Genomic DNA, 16,128 nt, shown 5'->3' with positions numbered 1-16,128 from the left:
GCACACGTGAGGGGGTTTCATTTGTAGGAGGGCAGACCTCCGTCTCTTTATAATGCGCATTAATCCGAAGATGGTGCATCGAAGTGTCTCTGGAGCCCTGGGTGCATGCGCCCCCCCACACCCCCACACCCCTCCAACTTCGAAACTGACCCCCCTCCTCAATGCACCCCTGTCGAGGCCCTGGGCTGGGCAGCCCTGTACACCGGCGTGCAGAGACAGGCAGCAGCTTTGTGCCACACACACCAGTCTGAAACTGCATGCTGGAACGGCGTGTGTGTGTTTATGTGCACCACGGTGTGATGCTGCGGTGCACACAGGGCGGGTGGTGATGCGGCGGTGCACACAGGCACAGGAGGGCCTGCTCTTAAGGCCCGAGACCTCCGGCCACAGCCCTGAGCACACAACGAAGCCTGACTCCTTGAATGCAGTGTGGAGGACTGGGGCACGGGGGGTATGTGTTTACATGCATCACCACGGTGGTGGTGCCGCGGTGCACACAGGCTCAGGGGGTCCTCGAGCCCTGAGCGCAGAACCAGCCCTGCCACCTTGAATCCGGTGTCGAGGGCTGGGGCACGGTGTGAGGGGGGTTTTGTTGTCACACAATCCTTCACACGATCCGGGAAGCACGTGCATTCCCGGTTTCCCTCTTAACTCCACAGTGAGCCCCGGACGACGATTCCCAGAGCAAAAAAACAAAAAGAAAGAAAAATGAAAAACAAAAAAAAACACCCGTGGGGGCCGCCGCCCCTCCCGGAGCCTGTTTGTGGGACTTGTTGACGCACGGATCGCATCGGAGAAGCCCCCCCCCGACAATGTACGGGGGGGGGTGGGGGGGCGGCCGCTGCTGGCAGCCACCTATGTCTGTCTGTCTGTGTGTGTGTCTGTATGCGGGGGGCTGATTCTCACGGGTGCAGTGTCTCTGGGCTCCCCCGACGGAGAGTCCTGGCAGGAGGGGCTGGTGTGAGAGGCCAGTGCTGGGGGCCGGATGTGTGACTTTACTCCTTGTACATTTACATTTTTTTCTGTTTGTATCTGGTTCTTATGTAAAGCGCTCTGACACCTTCGGGTAAAGTTCGCGCTATATAAAATCGCATAAAATAAAATAAATAAAAAATAAAATGTAGCTGGTGTGAGGTGGAGAGAGCGACAGTGCTGGAGGTGGGGGAGGGTCGAGTCCTGCTGTTTGACACCCTCCTTTCCCCCCTCCCCCATCTCCGTTTTGGGGTGAAAGACCAGCGTCCATAAGTTGATTGAGTTTGCTTACCCCTGTGGAGGGGGGGGGGGGGCTGTACCTTCACCTCGGTACAAAGGAGCCTGGAAGTCCATTTTCCACTTCAGTGCGCTGTGGCTGCCGCTGACCCCTCCCTGTGCTCTTGCTGCTGGTAGCGGAGCGAGCCTGCGGTGGAAGGCGCTGCACCCCCACTCACACCCCCTCGGAAAGCCCGCATAACAATCCCATCACGGCGTCATTTCTGGCCTAAAAAATACGCTGTTCTCAGAAGGGCTGGATGAGGACGGCCGTCGGGCGCGTGCGCCACCCCCGTGTCCTTTCTTGATCCCATGGGCTGTATTGGCAGTAGTGCATTTTCACACTTCTGTACTGCATCCCTTGCACAATGCAATAGTGAACCAATGCTTCTGGAGTAGATAACGTGCACGGGGGAACTTTAGCACAACTATTTCGGGGTCGCAGTGAATGCAGAGGAGTCATTTTGCGCGGATACTTGTGCATCACACAGGTGAATGTTGGGACAGATATTTCGAAATTGCACAGACCGCACCGACCTTTGCGCAAACAGTGGCAGCGACCAGTCGGGGCAACATGTAATGTTGGCGCTGCCAGCTCCTGTACATGATAGGTTAGGGAATGTACTTGATAGCGCTGATGGCATAAACAAAAAAGACAGGGAAAGGCACGGACAGCGGGAGGGGGGCAGGAAAGGCACGGACAGCGGGAGGGGGCGGGAAAGGCACGGACAGCGGGAGGGGGGACGGGAAAGGCACGGACAGCGGGAGGGGGGACGGGGAAGGCACAGACAGCGGGAGGGGGGGCGGGAACGGCAAACGGCAAGAAAGGCAAAGCAGAAGGCAGCACTCACCTGGACTTCCAGCGGCGGTCGGCCTGCAATGACCAAAACAAACCTTCCCCAAAAAAAAAAAATAGGAACCACCCACCACCGCAATGACGTTGTCAAAGGGGCAGGATGAGTAAAAATGGCCGGAACGCCCACGAATCTGCTCCGGCCATGACGGACAGATCTCTGTTCCAGTGGCTAGCCTCCATTTATGGAGCTAGCCAATGGAACAGAGGGGCGGGACATGAGTACACATCTCTAGACATAAGATTTCGCCCTGCGCGAAAGTCTGCTTGCGCAGCTTTCGGCGAGGCGAAACCTAAAAATTTATATTATGTCCACATTTCATTCAAGATTGAACATTCGTGTGACAATGTGTTTTTTTTTTTTTACAGTAATATAATTAGAAAGTAAAAAGAGAGGAAGCATTGTGTCACTTACAAACTTTAGGACTTGTAAATCCTTGACATGAAATGTTAAAGGGATGCGCAATTATTAAAACATGTATTTCTTATTCAACAGGTTCGTCTTACTCATGGTATCAAACACAAGAACATTGTCACCTTTCATGAATGGTATGAAACCAGTAACCACCTATGGCTGGTAGTAGAACTGTGTACAGGTAAGTGGTAAAGAGTAGTGAATACCTCTCAATTGCGTTGAACTCATAAACCCACGCACACCTCGCTCAACCCGTTTGTGAAATATTCAGGTGCACATTACATCGCCCCGTTTGTTAGGGGAATCACATGTCCGAATGTTCATTTAAAAGGCAACGTGTGCAATCATTCTTGATCAGAACTCTGCCCTTTCTTAATGTCTTGTTGTCTCGTGGCTCAGCAAATAGAAGTCAGAGACATATTGTAGTGGTCTATGATGAAAGTGGCACAGGAGGCCAAAAATTATAACATTATCCATTCTTGTCACTTCCGGCACCCTCCTGCAAGTAATTGTTGATGATGTATTTCCTTTCTTATTGTCCATATGATGGGTACTGCTCCATGATTTACTCTATGCAAATAAATGCCTCGTCGTGTGGGAGCATTTCACTTCAGGGAGTTAGGGGCAGGTTTTTGGGGGAATCATTGTACAGCTGGATCTGAGGGTCACTGTGAGGCAATGTAGCCACTCTGAGCCTCCTCAAGCTGAAAGAAACAAAGTCCTAACCTCTAACACTGTGCCCCTGTGCAAGCACCGTAGTTGTGCCGTTGGGTGGAGTTAGACATTGTACAGGCAACATACTTGGTGCACTGGCAGTGCTTGAAAGCAGGCAGGTTTTATGCTGAACTCGGGGAGTGCCAGCACCAGTTGTAGTCCTGAGAACCCCTTCCTCAAGCTCTATGCTTGTCTGGCCTCCTCCCCAGTATGGTGACCACTCTGTACCTGTCCCAGTTCAATTGTGTCTCGAGGTTCCCACCCACCATTCTTACATGCTAATTATTTACTGCTCTAGCAGTAGAGAAAGAGATGGAGACTGGCGGACTGAAAGTCAGAGGTATATGAATTAGACATACCTTCATCCTCTTCTGCATGCGAGATGTCAGATGTAAATGTAGCATAGCAATCCATTTTAGTCTATGGCCTGCCACATTTACCTTTAAAAAAACATAATTATTGATTATTTTAAGATCTCAGAGTGAGTAGCTGAAAGTTGCCTCAGTGCTATTACTAGCTGCAGGATGTGGAAGGACTCAGACGATAAACCCCATAAGATTAAAAAGTGTGCAGAGCGTTACTGTTTGAATATATTTAAGGCATTTTTCCATGAAGACTTTTATATCCCAGCCCCATCCATCCATTCCCTACTGTTTTGTCTGGCTACTTGCCAACTCCTCTCCCCCTCTGCCCTCACTCAATCAGGTGGCTCTCTGTGCATCCTTCCACTGGACCACATACCTAGTAGTATGAGAGAGAGTCACACAATTATCAGTTTAAGGATGACCCTTGGCCTTGCCCTTCTCTGCCATTACTCCAGTGTCCTACATAAGAATTAGCCACCTTCCAGAGGGCTGCAAGACACAGCCATGATATTGACCTTTACGCATAGTGTTAAAACGAAGAATGAAGGCGCAGACATGTCTTGTAGATGGTAATTGTAGATTTATTCTTGTGGTAATCTTACAGGTTCTCAGTTACAGGAAGATGTCCAGATCCATGGTAATGCCCCACCAGGAGCAGGCTCCTCCCTGCTCAGCCCTTCACACCAACTGATTCTCTCCTACAACAAACCAACCCAACATTCCATGTGACCTCACCACAGGCTGAGCAGAAAGGCAGAGAACCACAGTGGGGAGACTGCATTGGTAATAAGCACATTACAACACATAGCTGTTGGCAGGTGGCCATCTCAAGTGGTGTCTCTCTGGCTCCCAGCAATACAGGAAACACCAACGGGAAAATAAAGCAGCTACAGCTGAACATCTTCTTACTCTCCGTAGCTGAAGAGATACCATGTCACTGGTTCTGTCATGTCCTGAGCTGGCAATGCCTCAACAGATTGGGAAGCTGGGGCCCCCACTGATGCTGGAGGCCTTGATGACGTACATAACCCTCCATTACATTCTTTGTTTCCCATCTAGCTGAGGCAGTAGCCCATGTCAACCCTCTAACACCCTTGTGCCTCCGCTGCTTACAATAAAGTATACCGTATTGCTTTTTAGGTCTCGGCTAAGCGCGCGGAAGCGCGTTCTTGCCAGAGACCTTTTGTCGGCGTGTCTGCTTTCCAGGAGACAATCCTGGCCGCGCGCATCTCCTTGGAGGCGATTTGAAACTGGCACGCGCACAAGTACGAGCGCTCAATTGACTTTGTTGCAAGTTTCTTGCAATGCGCGTTTAGAGTGCGGCAATGCACGTTTAGAGTGCGGTTAAACGTGTAACTTTCAGTTTCTTTTAAGCAGCGTGTTTCATGGCATGATCAAAAATGCTCCATATCGTAAGGTGTTCCGAATTCAGTTTCTTTTAAGCAGCGTGTTTCATGGCATGATCGAAAATGCTCCATATAGTAAGGTGTTCGGAAAGCAGCGTGTTTCAGGACATCAGCGACGTTGTTTAAGGAAATGCTGCGTGTTTGCCTAAAGGGTCTGTTCTTTAATAAAAAGCAGCGTGTTTAATGGCATGATCGAAAATGCTCTATATCGTAAGGTGTTCCGAAAGCAGCTAAATGGCATGATCGAAAATGCTCCATATCGTAAGGTGTTCCGAAAGCAGCGTGTTTCAGGACATGAGCGACGTTGTTTAAGGAAATGCTGCGTGTTTGCCTAAAGGGTCTGTTCTTTAATAAAAAGCAGCGTGTTTCATGGCATGATCGAAAATGCTCTATATCGTAAGGTGTTCCGAAAGCAGCTAAATGGCGACGTCGTATAAAGACGTAGTTATATAGTGTGACGTTATTTGAGAAAATGCTGCGTGTTTGCTTTAAAAACACGTGCTTTAATGTGTGCAGAGGCAGAGAAGAGAGATGTGCTTTAAGATGACACGTTGTTTAATAAAATGCAGAAGCAGAAGCAGAGAACATAGAGACATGCATTGAATAGCGGCACAAGTCATGCATTGAATAGAGGCACAAGTAGAAAACAGAGGCATAAGCATACTATTGAAGCATAAGCAGGGAACAAAGGTACATACAAAGAACAGACGGTAGGCAAGGACTAGTGGACAGTAGAGGGACAGCAGAGGCACAAGCAAGCATAGAATGGAGATACAAGCATGGAATAGAGGCACAAGCAGAAGCATGGAATAGAGGCACAAGCAGAGAACATAGAGACATGCATTGAAGAGCGGCATAAGTCATGCATTGAATAGCGGCACAAGTAGAAAACAGTGGCACAAGCATAGTATTGAAGCATAAGCAGGGAACAAAGGTACATACAAAGAACAGATGGTAGGCAAGGATTAGTGGACAGCAGAGGCACAAGCAGTGGTCAGTGTGGCAACTGATTTGCAAATAGTGGCACAAGCATACAATAGAAGCTTAGAATGAAGATAAGTAGAGAATATAGAGACATGCATTGAATAGCTGCAGAAGTAGAAAACAGTGGCACAAGTATACAATAAAAGCATAAGCAGGAGACAAAGGTACATACAAGGAACAGATGGTAAGCAAGGACTAGTGGACAGCAGAGGCACAAGCAAGTATAGAATGGAGATACAAGCATGGAATAGAGGCACAAGCAGAGAACATAGAGACATGCATTGAATAGCGTCACAAGTTATGCATTGAATAGCGGCAGAAGTAGAAAGCAGTGGCATAAGCATACTATTGAAGCATAAGCAGGGAACAAACGTACATACAAAGAACAGATGGTAGGCAAGGACTAGTAGACAGCAGAGGGACAGAAGGTACATCCAAAGAACAGATGGTAGGCAAGGACTAGTGGACAGCAAAGGCACAAGCAGTAGTCAGTGTGGCAACGGATTGCAAACAGTGGCAAACACCACACACGCATGCGCATACACACAGACACACACACGAGCGCCCATGCACGCACGCACATACAGACACACACCCCCGCACACACACACGCGCACACACACATGAGTGCACCGCCCCCCCGCACACATACACACACACAAGTGCACCAAGACCCCCCCCAGCCCTTTTTAACTTACCGGGCCAATCTCGGGGGACTCCGCCCTCAGCACGCGGCAGGGGCAGGCACCGGGCAAGTGCCTCGTGCCCCCTCCGCAGAGTTCACGCTGCTGCTCTTGCCAGCTCGTTTCCCAGGGCTCCCTCTTGGTCAAGGGAGCCCCGCAACACTTGAGCAACCTCCTGCTGGCGGCCCCGGGGCTCTCCACCGCACACAGGAGCCCCGGGCCGCGATACGCATTTACTCCGCCTGCCCCCGTCACAGGCGACATTGCCTGACTTCCAGTGCGTGCGCGGCGGGATTCCGGCGGCATTTTCTGCCACACAAACCTTGTTTTTATTTAAAACCGGCCACAGTTATCTGGGGACTCTTGTAGTTCACTATCCCCATGATTGGGACCTGTCGCTGTTACCAACCCTAAATATTGATTTCGTGAGCTTTCTTTTGTGGAAAATAAGTTTCTGTTCGCCGATAACACATAGTAGTACATCTAGCGTATTGTTCGCAAAAGAGAAGTCGAAAAACACAAACACAACCCCTGCATTTCTGCATGAAGAGGAGTGTCTCGGGTCAAAGGTGAGTCGGGGTTGCAGGCATGGTTCATGACACCAACAGTCCTTGAACAGCAGTCTTGCCAACACAGACCTCATAAGCGGCTGTGGCTTGTAGAGAACACACATCCTGTGCGAGGATAAGGACCACTCGGCCTCGTGTAATAATTATGTAATCAAGTGTCTGGCTAAATCAAACTATTACCATCTGTGTCATCTGTTTCTTGTCCAACCTATACCAGAAGGTCAAGGAAGCGCGGGGCCTAACTTACATTCTTATACAAAGTACCCAGCTTCCTAGTTATAAGACAATACGCTCACCTTTGACACCGTGGTCCCTACAACATATCTGATCTGGAGAAGTTGCAGACAGAGCCGAAGAGCCGTAGTGAGTCTCAAGATGAGAAAACAAGCATTTGCAATACAATAGGTCTCACATTTGCGAGAGTTTAAACTATTGGCATTGTAATTGACAATGCCTTTTATTTACGTTTTAAAAACCAACACATAAATAAAAGGCATTGCCATTTACAATGCCAATGGCTCTAACTCTAACAACTGCGATACCTATTGCATTGCAAATGCTTGTTATACTATCTTTTTATGTGTGCGGGGGCAAGCTTCAGTGGTGGCTGGTAGGGAACAGTGGGGGGGCGAAGGGGGGAGGGCTTAGAAAAATAGAAAAAACGAAGACCTGCTTGCTAGTCGCCGGTCACCATCCCCTGCCTCTCCATCGTCCTCGCCGTTCTCCTGGCTCCCGGCAGCAGCCAGGCTCCCAGACTCCCCTAACCAATCATGACTCTGCTGTCACCAGCATGACAGCAATGTTGTGATTGGTCAGAGCGCTGTAGTTTGATACTGAGAAAGGGAGTGGGAGCCTGTGTATGTTCACCACCCAGGCTGTGCAAGAACATGCTAAGTGTGCATGATGATTTGGCCGTCACAAGACAGCTGGCCAAGCCGTCATGCACACTTAAGGTGTATATTTTACCTCTTACCTCTGACGCGGCGAGTTCTAACCTGGCTCCAAGCTCCACTAAAAATAAAATGATAACAATGTTCCGTTATTATCATATAATTGGGGGGGGGAGGGGGGAGCTCCACCGCTGGAAAGCTTGCTATATTGCTGCACGTGCTGTAGCTTGTCCATGTGTGTTTGCAATAAGCATGCACTGCTGTTGTCAGTGCAGATTTAGTTGTGTGTGTTAGGGAGGCTAACACTACTGCTAGTGCTATAGATGCAGTATGTATCGTTTGTGCATGTGGGAAGTGTGTATTGCTGCTGACAGTGGTGTAACTATCCTGCATGAGACAGCTTACACGTCAGCTGTCTGATATTACAGGCTGTGTGTAATGAGCATGCTAATGTGAAGCCTCTTCAAACTTGAGGCCTCTTTCTTTTGTGAGGTAATGGTTCGCTGACACTGTCTCTGCTGTATTTGTTGTGTGTAAGTCAGGAATGCACCTTATTTATGAAATATTATACATTCCTGTCTTTTCCCTTGCGTTGGCGCACAAATTGCTGCCTAACACCAACATAAACAGGATTGTTTTTGTGCAAAAAAAGAATCCTGAGAGGAGTTTTCCTCTTTCTATGTGTGCTGCAGAAGAGAAACACTCATAGAAAGAGGAAAAACGAGGAGAAATGAAAACATTTCTCCTTGTTATGCCAGCTGTGGGGAGGCGTAAGGTGTTGACGCTGCCCCAGGTTTACATTGTTTTACAAATCTGGGGCTGCGTCAAAATCCATGGGTGGTGCGTGGGAACTCCCATTGTAATGCCTATGGAACGCATACTTGACATAGTGTAAGGTAACGCAGCCACTTCCGCTACTTTGTCATACTCCATATCTATGAGGCCATGCAAAGCCACGCAGGGTGACTTTGCGTCACCTCATAGATATGATTGAGGTGCTTGTGCCACCAAAGCTTAAAAAAAAGTGAAGCTCTGGCAGCGCTAGCCTCTTGTATATCAGCCCCAAAATATTTTGGGAGTTTTTTAGGTCTTTCACCATCAGGTAGCAACATATAAAATAAGGGGTAGCTTAACCCCTTCGCTGCTGGGCCTTTTCCCCTCCTGTGCTAAGCCATTTTTTGGCGATTTGGGTCAGTGCGCGCTTAGGCCCCTGTAACTTTTTGACCACATAAGGTATCCATGCCAAATTTGCGTCTCTTTTCTTCCAACATCATGGGGATTCTAAAGATACCCAGGGTTTGTGGATTCCCTTGGAGGGGTCCCAGAAATTAGGCAAAATACAGTAAAGTTTTGTTTTTTTCAGAAAAATGGGGGAAACGGGTTGCAAATGAAAGCCTCTGGGTTTTTCCCTGCAAATGTTATCAAAAAAGGGTTTCTGGGGCTGAAATCAGCATTTTCTCAGCTTTTAGGAAATGACAGTCTTTTGTTAGAGAACCAATATTTTTCACACAGTTTTGGCATTTTTCTCGGACATAGCCTATTTTTGCTATTTTTAGTGCTTTCAACCTCCTTCCAGTTAATGGTAGAAATGAGTTCGAAAGCAATAATGGATCCTGGAAAGCTATACATTTTAGAAAAGTAGACAAAATTCTGAATTCAGAAAGGGGTCATTTGTCTAAATCCATGAAGGTTTCTTTATAGAAATTAACAGTTAAATATTGGAAAAATAGAAAATTAGTTGAAAAAAACAGCCTATTGTCTCAACGTTTTCACCTGTAACTTCTTGTAATTTTGTGAGCTCTTTGAAAGCAATATACCGTTACATCGGTTAGACCTCCCTGGTTGTGGGGATATACAGGACTTGTAGTTTCGCCAAGAACCCGACGAACCCAGAGCCAAAAACTGAGCAGCAACTTGCAATGGTTTTTTATTATGTACCGGGTATAGAGCAATTATTCTGGGAAAATGTATACATGGAAAAATCGGTATGAAAGACACCTATGTATTTCTGAATTGGGTACAAATTATAGAGTTTAGAAACAGTATATATTTCCACATTTTCAAAATTGGGAATACTCATACTAGCATGAGAATTATTGGTCATTTTTCAAAATGATTTTTTTTTTTACACAATGTCTTTCATTTTGAAGGGAGAAATGCATGAAAACTCAATGCAAGTTACATGCACATACATGACACGGTCCAAGGTTACACAGTTGAATACACCGGTGACTGGCAGTACAAAGTGAAAACACAGACTGCATAATCTATCTGGGGACTCAGAAAAACTTCATGTGACATCCATCAGAGAGCTGTGTGAACAATTCTCTGATAATCCCCTCAGCACAATGCAAACATGCACAGACATGACACTGTTCAGGGATCCATCATCTACAGCTGACATTAAAAGGCGATTCATCATGGTCCCCCCAAATTAAAGCAATGCACTTTGTGATCTGCATGGTACATGTTCTTTGCAGCAGGTACATTAACATTCTGTGCTACCTTTCCAGGAGTCTACCCTTCCACTAGACAAAAGACAAAACTCCGATCTCTCTCTGGGAAGAACATTAATCACCAAAGTTATCATGACATTTTTATTGTTTCTGAAAATTGCTGGAGGCCAGGAAGGAGGCAGCAAGTTTTTTTAATCCATAATATACTTGCAAACACTACGCACCCACCCAAAAGGGGTACCCAGAGCGGTCACATAGTTCGCACCGCCCTAACCTGCTCAAGGTTCTTGTGACCTCAGTGACAGAATCACAGTGACTGGATCACTGTTGCTCTAGGGCACGGGTACTCAAAGTACGGCCCGCGGGCCGGCAGCGGCCCGGCAAGCCTTCCTTGGCGGCCCGCGGACCTTACAGACAGCATACCTGTGTTATTTTTATTTTTGAAAGTGCCAGCAAACACCACTGATTGCAACAGCACGGACTCGGAGAGACGGGCCAGGCGATTCGAGCGATATTCAGAGGGCAGCTGCAGGGGCACTAAGAAGAGGTGAACAAAGCCTCATTAACATGTAAATGGTCTTTTAATGACCTGTTAAGTACTGGGTGCGGCTGTGTTCGTGCAGGGGAAGCTGCCTCATACCGGGCTGACGCGCAGAGTGAGGTGACGGAGGACAGCAGGGACTGAGGAGGGGGGATGGGGGTTGAGGTGGTTTGTGCCCCTTTTGCTAAACATATTGACATTAGCATAAAGAAACAGTGACTATGCTCGGTGCCTTTGTAGGAACTTTTACTGCTGGCTTTCATAGTTAATTAATCTCAACTTCACTGCAGGAATTTTTTCGAAGCACGGGCAAAATAAGATTTTTCGTTTGGGTACTCCCTTTGCCATGCACTCTGGCGCCAACTTGCAGTTTCAAGCGGCCAGGCAGCTGCCTACAGTGGCTTAATGTATCCCCGGGACTGGTTAATCTTTCAAATATTTACATCTGAGAAATAGCGTCTGTGACATGACAGCATTTTACATAATATTGCTACAATTTAAATAGCATTGCTTGTTCCGAATGGTGAACTTACTAACCTTTATTCCATTCCTTCAAATTGGTCTGCCTTTTCTGCCCTTTTTTCCTCAGCTTCTTTCTATATGTATGAGTGCCGAATGCAAATTGCTGCCTGCCAGAATTAAAGACAATAAATCCTATTCCCTGCATTGTCACTTTAACTGCTAAAAAGATGCTAAAATAATCTGATATTTGTGATGCGGGTGACAAAGGGCAGCAGGGAGTGAGAGCCAGGTGAGATGGCAAAGGGTGACAGAGGACAGCAGGGACTAAGGGGGGAGAGGAGGGGAGGTGACGAAGGGCAGCAGGGAGTGAGAGCCAGGTGAGATGGCAAAGGGTGACAGAGGACAGCAGGGACTAAGGGGGGAGAGGAGGGGAGGTGACGAAGGGCAGCAGGGAGTGAGAGCCAGGTGAGATGGCAAAGGGTGACAGAGGACAGCAGGGACTAAGGGGGGAGAGGAGGGGAGGTGACGAAGGGCAGCAGGGAGTGAGAGCCAGGTGAGATGGCAAAGGGTGACAGAGGACAGCAGGGACTAAGGGGGGAGAGGAGGGGAGGTGACGAAGGGCAGCAGGGAGTGAGAGCCAGGTGAGATGGCAAAGGGTGACAGAGGACAGCAGGGACTAAGGGGGGAGAGGAGGGGAGGTGACGAAGGGCAGCAGGGAGTGAGAGCCAGGTGAGATGGCAGAGGGTGACAGAGGACAGCAGGGACTAAGGGGGGTGAGGTGACATAGGGCAGAAGGGAGTGAGAGCCAGGTGAGGTGAGACAGATAGAGGCAGAGACAGATAGAGACAGGGGCAGATAGAGACTGGGGCAGACAGAGCTAGATAGAGACAGGGACAGACAGAAACAGTTTGAGGCAGAGACAGACAGTGATAGAGAGAGAGAGAGACAGAGAGAGAGAGAGAGAGAGGGAGACAGAGAGAAAGAGAGGGAGACAGAGAAAGAGAGGGAGACAGAGAGATAGAGAGAGAGAAAGAGAGACAGAGAGGAGGACAGAGTGAGTGAGACCGGGGGAGACAGCGAGAGAGGGAGAGAGAGAGAGGGAGATAGAGGGAGGGAGAGAGAGGGAGTGAGGGATGTGTGTATGCAGGGTCTGTTGGCTCAGTGGACGAAGGCGTCCGCTGCATTGGCCTGTGTTCAACCTCATGGTCACAGTTTTTTTTTTGCTCTAGCCCCGCCCCCTCCCCCACTGACCCCGCCCCCACCGGTGCGGCCCTCGGCCACAAACCACACTGTAAATTTGGCCCCCGAGAGAAAGTTTGTGAGTACCCATGCTCTAGGGTGTGCTGCTTCGTAGGCATGCCCGCAAGACTGGAGATGAACTTCAGTATGGATTGTGGTTGACATGCTTTCATGGTTAACCACAATTGACACCACTCAGGTACACCTGCTTGTGCTAAGACATCAAGCCTTCTAAGGTCTTTCGGGGCCTTCAAAGGTCAAGCATGGGAATATGCTCCCTCCGTAGAGTGGTCTGATGGACTGGTCATGAAGGCTGAACCCGGTTCCCACGTTCCAAATTCGACAGCTCTGGCCATAGTGCCACATCCTCTCCCCCACTGAACACCATACTGCCCCACGGAGAGAAACTCCCACTGCCTTCAGCTACAAAGTAATTGTGCCCGCTATTAACACTTGGTTTTGGCTCAAATCAAATTATGCACTTGATAAGAGTAATATGCTGCCTAACAAAAAAAAAGTAAAAGCAAACAGTCATAGGGAATGCAAGATTAAGTAAAGAGTGTGAAATGTAAGCAGAAACAACATGGTTACCTTAACGATCTCTCACTCACTATTCTAAAATCAGCAAGTGGTTTTACTTGAAAAGTTAAGGACATGACTACAGGACCCTGAAGGGAACCGTTTGAATGTCCATTGCCTATATCCTTACAAAACGTAAGCAGTATGGTTTAAAAATACCACATCCATAAACACAGAGCCATGGTACACATTTTGCTTTCCAATCCACCCATCAACCAGGTATTGCAGTACCTCCAGGAATGGTACACTTCCCCACCTGAGGACAACAATGCTGTTCAAAGAAATACGAGAAAACAAAAGTAGCGCTTCACTGGCAAACTCTGTAAAGTGAGGCAGATGTATTTGGATGTGAATAAAACCAATCTGACGACTTTGCAACCACTCTGTCTTGCTTTATTTAGTTATGTATTTATTTTTCATATTTAAAACCTACCTATTTCTCTCCATTCCGCTGCACTTCGGAATAGAAAAATGTCAGACAAAAGGACATTTCCCGCAAGAGTGTTTTTCTTTTTTGGATCTATTTCACAGGGAAGCAACTAAATGAAAGAAGGAAAGAGAGGTTGTGAACTGTTTCTTCAAGTCACGGTTTTCAGTAAGTGAGGAGCAACACAAAAAGAGAGGGAATAATAGAAAGAGAGGGAATAATAGGAAGAGAGGGGGGGGGGCAGCTGCCGGCACAAAAAAGAAGAGAACATTGTCCGAGTCCTATTCCTTCTCTGCTCGTCCCCGAACGGCCATGAAAGCAAGCCGAGCCTTATCTGAACGCCTTTGTCCGCCCCCAAAATAGTGCCACCTGGTGCAGACCGCCCCCACTGCCCCACCCTCCCCCTAGCTACGCCACTGTTGTGTCCTTGTAGCTACACAGGAGGCCAGCCAACTAACACTTGGAGCCCTCTTCTTTGTCTTGGGTATACGAGTGAGCAAATCCAGTTCTTCAGGGCTGCTCTCGAGTCACAACCAGTAGGCCCAGTCCTCTTCTTATCTCCTGCAGATGCAGAAAGTGTTCTGAAGAGGGTACCTGGAGATGGCACAGTTATGGTTGGCACTAGCTAGTAGGTAGGATTAATCCTGGCTCCTCCCTAACTAGTGGGGTAAACCCTTCCCCCTTTTTCTGCAGATCCTGTTTGCCCTACTGGAAATAATCCCATTTTGCCCCTCAGTCCTTCAAATCAATCATGGGAAAACCCTTTCTGCCTTGTGCAGAGCTCATGTGTCTATGCAGAGGCGTGGCAGGGAAATGAGCAGTCTCGCCTCTCCTGTGCCCCCTCCAAGCCAGTCCTGGGAAGAGCTTTCCTCCCACTGAATTTAGAGATCACCTAGTTAGTGTGGGCCTTGTACAACAGGGTTTTCCCTTCTTCGGCTCTCTCTTTAAACTAAACAATGAATGGGCTGGACTCGCCTCAGTCCCTTTCAAGTTAATGATGTTCATGGATCCTCATCAACTGTCCTTCCTGGGCTGATAGTGCTCAAATGTCACACAACCAGTCCATTCTGTCACAATGAATTAGCTATTGTTCTCTCTGGGAGCAGTTTTCATACCCCATTAAGGTTAAGCAATTGCTAGGACGCGGTTTGAAAGCTAATACAAATTAGCCTCTAGGAGCTTCAGGCAGGGAAAAGGTAGCTTTCTAATGGTTACTTTTTCCTTCCCCAAATATTTAAAAAAGTGATTTGAACTTCACCAACAAATCAGACTTTTAATTAATATGAAAATTTTGCTTGAACGTCTATTTTAGCCATTTTTTGTTAGAAGTTACAGATTAACGTTTATAATCTGTACTCTAACATTTTCTAAGATTCATCTCTGACAGTAAAAAATGCCTTTGAGTCCCTGGAGGAATGTGCCAGTTTTAATTTCACACATGTTCCAGTTTTTAATATCTTGCACGCTATCTTGTGGCCAACAAGGTGTTCTTAGGGTTGACTTAGTAATATTCAAAAATAGGATATCCTGTCCGTCACAAAAGGTTATTTCGACCAGTTTGACGGCAGGTTTTTTAGGCTGCTGCAGGTAGGCTGCACATGGTAGCCATGAAGCCATATTTTCTGGGACCACTCTGCGGTTAGGCAATAGGTGCTGCAGTCCACAGGTGGCATTTAACTTCCAAGCCATTGGTACATTTTGTATACCTTGTACTAGGAATAAATGGGCAAGTTAAATGTCATTTAGGGATAAGCAAATTTAACCATGTTTAATGGGGAGCACAGGCACTTAACTCCTGTTTAGATGGGGTAAAGTGCACTGAGTTCATAGACCAGCAAAAGTATGTTCCAGAAAAAGGCGAAAAATCTGGCATGACAATTCAGAAATGTCAGATTTGCTATATTTACCATAGGTTAGGTTTAAAATTTAAGTTAGCCATAGGGTTAAGCAAGGGTACGTTCTTAAATTTAGTTTTAATTAATTAAAAATGATATTAATACTAAAATAATTAAAAAATATTAAGCTATATCGTTAGGCATTTGTTTCAAGGTAATGGTCATATATTGCCGAAGGCAGTAAAAGTGGTGATAGAAGAACTAATAATATGTCTTGCTCCCCTTAAAGGAAACATTTATGAGTAGGTGTTTTGGCAACATTCATACCTTATCCAGGGATGCTTATCTCTCTACTCTTCTCTTCGGATTTTTTATACCTGATTCAAACACAGATGAGTCGATTGGCTATGATAACTGGGATTATTAGCTGGAGTGCAGCATTAGATTTGATCATTAAAGAAG

The 16,128-nt window shown here is 47.1% G+C and overlaps 1 protein-coding gene across 5 annotated transcripts in view; it reads left to right on the top strand.

Annotated features, from left to right (window-relative positions):
* The window catches only part of ULK4 (unc-51 like kinase 4), a 2,246,396-nt gene that overhangs the window by 101,934 nt on the left and 2,128,334 nt on the right, over nucleotides 1-16,128 (top strand). For all 5 annotated transcript variants that reach the window (XM_078663530.1, XM_078663529.1, XM_078663527.1 and 2 more), the window contains one exon: nucleotides 2,598-2,697. In XM_078663530.1, the coding sequence (XP_078519656.1) occupies nucleotides 2,598-2,697 (100 nt within the window). The remainder of the gene's footprint in view (nucleotides 1-2,597; nucleotides 2,698-16,128) is intronic.

The sequence above is a fragment of the Lissotriton helveticus genome, chromosome 10 (genome assembly GCF_964261635.1).
Source record: "Lissotriton helveticus chromosome 10, aLisHel1.1, whole genome shotgun sequence".
Classification (NCBI taxonomy): Eukaryota; Metazoa; Chordata; class Amphibia; order Caudata; family Salamandridae; genus Lissotriton; species Lissotriton helveticus.
This window is presented reverse-complemented; position numbering and strand designations above follow the sequence as displayed.